We start from the raw sequence: 5,175 nt of genomic DNA, 5'->3' as shown, positions 1-5,175 counted from the left end.
ATAAATTTTATAGGCAGCACAGAGTAACTTAAGGAGACACTAAGGATATATGAAGGACAGGGGGTAGCAGTAACGAAACACAACACAAACGAAAATAAACAGCAAGTGGTAATAAGTAGTACAACGTCACTAAGGCTAGAGGAGACGGGGTAACAGTAATGATAGGCAAAAATTCAACAGTAGAATTACCTGTGCACAAAAAGCAAACAGAAACGTAGGACAGGGAGTACTGAGAGAGAACGCAGCACGGAGGTCCGAAGCGTAAGTAAAGTGTTCGTATAAAAACGTTGATGTAATGGGACCATGAGTCAAAAGAGTACATGCTATTGGCTAAATGCCAACCAATAGAAGGAGCAAAACTGTTCAAGTGAGCGTGAAACAGGTGAGTCATGCGGTGGGGGGTGTAGGTAATTGTGGGAACAATTGGTGAGAAGTGTGGTAATCTGTGATAATCACTGACAGGGAGTACGCTCTGATGCAAAATGGCACCCATTGCGTAACCGCCGACAGTGACAATTTCTTTGGGGGTGGGGGTGGGGTTCAGTGTCGATTGTAAAGTGCAGGAGGGAGAAATTATGTGGAGGAGTATGCCTCAATGTCACCTAATGATAGGGTGTAATTAAGGTAGGGGAGGAAGGAGCCCCGAGTCTACTGCAGCAAGTAGTTTGAAGGGGGACGTGTGGTTCGCGCAATGTCACCAATGCAGCGCGGTGCTAATTGATGGGTGGAAGAATAAGGAGTGTCAAAACTGCAGTGCGCTGAAAGCCTTCCCGAAAACTTGATTAAAGCAAATTTGAAGTTGATGAAAGAAAACTCTTAGGGCATTCCACCAGAGGGTTGTATGGCTGGTCTTAAATTGTGTGATTGCTAACGTCGTTAACACGCGTTGCCTTTTGACAAGATCAGTGAACGTATCCGACCGTCTTCAAGGCAAGCATATTTGATTGTTGTAGAAGCAACTGCGGTTGTTTTTTTAATAAACAGCATATTATGGCGAACCAACATGGGCAAAACAATCAGCTCTCTTGTTTTGTCTAGTCGTGTAGCGCAAATGTTATTCCCCCCGCCATTTACCCGAACATTTTTTCGAAATCAGTTTATACTTAAAACCTCCCCAGACACATAAGCAATATGCATGTGAAGTTCAAGAAAAATCGGTCCAGAGCCGTTTTGGCGCAAAACGAGGACATACCATACACACAGACAAAGAAACAGACAGACATTTTTAGTTTTAAAATGTAAGCTATATCATAAAATAGGAAAATAGGAAAAAAAAAAAAAGAAATACATGGTGAATCAATTCCTCTCAAGTGATTTCCTGTCACCAATTTCATATATACCGTAAATCCTCGAGTATAGTCCACCGTTGAGTATAATACGCAAGGGATTTTTAGGGGGCTGTGCCTCTGCAAAACCTAAACCTTGTGTATAATACGCACTCCTTCTCTAACTTGAGTCAAGGAGGTCTATATAACATCCTTGGTTTGTAAAAATGTATACGGTAACGTTATTACTGTATATATAACATAATGCAAACGTGTAGCTTTTTTGTCCATTTTGTTTGCAGAAAATAAAGAAATAACAGTAATAACGTCAGTGAAAAATAAACATTAAGTAAATTGTCTTTACATATTTATCACTATCAGTTAAAAAAGCAAACGCAAAAACATTTATTCAAATCCTTCAAATTCAACATCACTTTCAGCATCAAATAACTGTTCCATTTTTTCCTCCGTAAACATGTCTGCATCATTGTAGTGTAAATCTCCGTCATCGTCAGATTCATAGTCAACATCAGAAGATTCACTTTCATTTATTTCTGAATACTTATATTTTAATAAATGTTGCTTACTGCAAGTTATGGATGATTCTTTTATGACTTCATTGCTTCCAGGCTTAGCTTAAGGTATTTTCACGCCCGACATCACAAAATGCGTTTGAATAAATATTGCCGGACAGCAAATAGAGACTCGGACATTGCTTAGAAAATATTTTTCATTTTTAACCTCGTATATAGTACGCCCTAGGGATTTTGACCTTTAAATGTTGGGGAAAAAATGCGAATTATACTCGAGGAGTTACGGTAGTAAAATATTTTGTCATATTATAGACTTGTAAGAAAAAAAAGATCATTCGCAGTATTTAAACACGAGCTGCTACTAGTTTCATGTTCTAGAAACTATAATTCGACTGATTTATATATCATACACTGTGTCTTCAAGCAATCCTTCAGGCTCAAAGGATTGCTTACAGATACCAGAATTACTTGGGTTTGGTTTCCTCAGAATGAAACAATTAGTAACTCGTAATTAATATATTGGGTATATTTATTTCGAATTTTGGCACAGAGCCAGCAAGTTCTGGGAAAAGGATAAGTCGATTACATTCACCCCAGTGCTCAGCTTGTATTTATTTTATCGACCCCGCAAGGATGAAAGGCGAAGAACCTCAGCGGAATTTGAACTCAGAATGTAAAGACGGACGAAATGCCGCTAAGCATTTTGCCCGTCATGCAAGCAATTCTGTTAGCTCGCTGCCCCAGATATTGCGTATATTAAATTACGTGAAGGCACATGACCTAGCGGTTAGGCAACTAAATCGTCGGTTCGATTCTCAGACCAGATGACCTGTTGTGTTCTTGAACAAAACACTTCATTTCATTGCTCCAGTACCCCTTTAGTTCAGGGGGAGAACGTTGATCTGCTAGCCAAGCCAGCGGGATGATGTCATTAGAAGGCTAAAACGATGCAAATGCATTGTGATCAGCTATGTTTAACAACATCTCATAGTCTGGTATGTTACGTAATCACGTGATTAAATGGAACTAATAACGGAACAGCTACACAATACCAAGGATTGAAACCGCATTTAAATGTTTACTTTACACTAATATTTCTAATAAATTTTTTGCTTCTGTACTTTTCCATTTCTCCGTGATTTTACTGATGAATATCAATTGAATAACAAAGCAGAAGACCACCATCAGAAATAAATAAAAGAACCAATACGCAGTGCAGAATAAGTAATAAAATAAATAGTAACGAAGCCGTTCTAGGAAGTCTGAATCGACTCAATCAATAATGCCGGAAAATAGGAGAGCTACAAGAGCTTGGGCTATCGGCTGCGTTCGCTTTGCGTTCTGGACTTTGTCCCTTATGCTGATGTTCAATTCTCTTTTTACTATAGTCTTTGGTACCTTAATGGAAGTTGATTACGGCGGTAAATTTAGCGAATTTGGAGCTCACTTTCAGCTTTACGCTCTTTTCCTTATTTGCTTAGGAGTAACACTTCTGTTTCTCGGCGCATACAGCTTTCACTGCTTACGGAGTGATAATTACTTTGGCTTAACTATTTTTGGATTTTTTGTAATTGCCATTTCCGCTCTTCAGATTGTGATGGGATTCACTGGTCACATCGTGACGGGATACAACAGAGAAGCAATTCTCAATCATATGAAAGTTTCTCAAAATAATTATACTACAAATTACGTTGACGAAAGTGCGTGGGATTCGGTTCAGTATCAACTACAATGCTGTGGAATCTATGCTCCCGAAGAGTGGTTCAAAGTATTTGGTAAACATATTCTTCCGAACAGTTGTTGTGATTTCCGATTTGCACATTGTAGGGTAGTTGCAATGCGTCACAGCATTCATTTCACTAAAGGTTGTTTGAACAGTTACACTGAATTCACCGAGCATTTGCAAACGGGGGTTGCAATATACGTGATCTTAACGGGTATATTTAACCTGCTTATAGCAGTAATCCCAACGCACCTTGTAAGAAGAGTCTATCAGGAAGAGTGAACTTGATTGCATCAAATTTTTATCTTGTCTCTGGTTTTACCTAATTTGAATTCTTGTTATTGAATGTTTCACGCGAGATTACAACTCTTAACTGCTTGAATTTTGTCTTAAAATTCCCTTCCTCTTATAGGAAAAAGTTACTTAAAAAAAAAAAAAAAGCTGTGATCCTAAGACTAAATCTGAACTATCAAACTGTATTTAACTTGATCAACTATAATTTCAATTATTTTATTTTATTAAATTTGCCATAAAGGCAGTAATAATCTCAATTACTTGTCACATAAACGCTGACCTCGTTCATGAATATTCGACTATAACGTTTCAGTTTTTTAAAAACTAAAAGCTGTTAGTAATACTAAAACTGTTGGTACTAATTTTTCTATCAAGTATAAACTTTACTTGTTAAAGAAAAACCAGTTACGATAAGATTCTTTTATTAAAGTTTTTTTTTTTTTTTTTTTTTTTTTGTCAAACTGTTTAAGCCTACCCGCCAATAGCTCGAACCTATGGAGATGTTTATAGGGAACGTATTATAACCGTCGCAACTGTTACAACCAATCTGTTTTTTCTAATTTGCCTATATATTTCAAACAATTCTTTTTGTTCAGACATTTAGCACGGGAAATAGTTATCCGCTTTACATTTTTACATCTGAAGTATTTTAATTGTAACTAAAAATATTCTGGATAAATTCCTTTGAACTCCTTTTTGGTACAGCTTTTTGACTAACAATCTCCCTATACGATAGGACAATTATTTACCAATCTTTGTGACCTGACCCCCTCAAGATGGTTCCACATAAGATTGTATATCCTTTATTTCCCACAAAACTTACGCATCCCACTATAAAATGCACAATAATGAATTCTATATTATTGCTCGAACTTCAGTTTATTTGGCTTGAAGGTTTAGGTAGGAATACTTGCAAAAATCTGAAACTCAACAATTAGTTGTAACTGAAATTTATATTGCTTAAATAAGCTGCTAGAATAACAATGTATACGAAGCCTGTCCATGTAATAAGGACGATGTAGCTACTGTACATATGCTTGATCACCATCGATAAAAAGTTGAAACTGATAGTTGCAGTACACTGAGTAATGCTTTACCCGTCAAGCAATGCACTTCTCCGTCGCTCTTAATTCCTGTTCCCATTGTAATAGTATGTGCCTGATAACTCCAAGACCCACTCGGTGTATGCAGGTTTTTTCCTCAGACCAATTCTAAACTAGTGACCTTGAAATGCAATCTGTGAACAAGTGCTGTGCTACAGTGAAGCATAACACCTGTTAAGTTCCGTTCTAGCTAATAATGCGTGTATCATTGCAGTGGAATATGGAAAAAAATAAAATCTTGATGCCTAGTCACTTTT

General features: G+C 37.2%; 1 protein-coding gene across 1 annotated transcript; it reads left to right on the top strand.

Annotated features, from left to right (window-relative positions):
- The first annotated feature begins 3,080 nt into the window (after positions 1-3,080).
- On the top strand, positions 3,081-3,803 carry LOC115225340 (tetraspanin-9-like). The gene has a single exon (XM_029796293.1). The coding sequence runs from the start codon at positions 3,081-3,083 to the stop codon at positions 3,801-3,803; it is 723 nt and encodes a 240-aa protein (XP_029652153.1).
- The last annotated feature ends 1,372 nt before the right edge of the window (positions 3,804-5,175 follow it).

Source organism: Octopus sinensis, linkage group LG2 (assembly GCF_006345805.1).
Source record: "Octopus sinensis linkage group LG2, ASM634580v1, whole genome shotgun sequence".
Lineage (NCBI taxonomy): Eukaryota > Metazoa > Mollusca > Cephalopoda > Octopoda > Octopodidae > Octopus > Octopus sinensis.
Note: the sequence above shows the minus strand (reverse complement) of the source record. Positions and strands in the feature narration are given on the sequence as shown.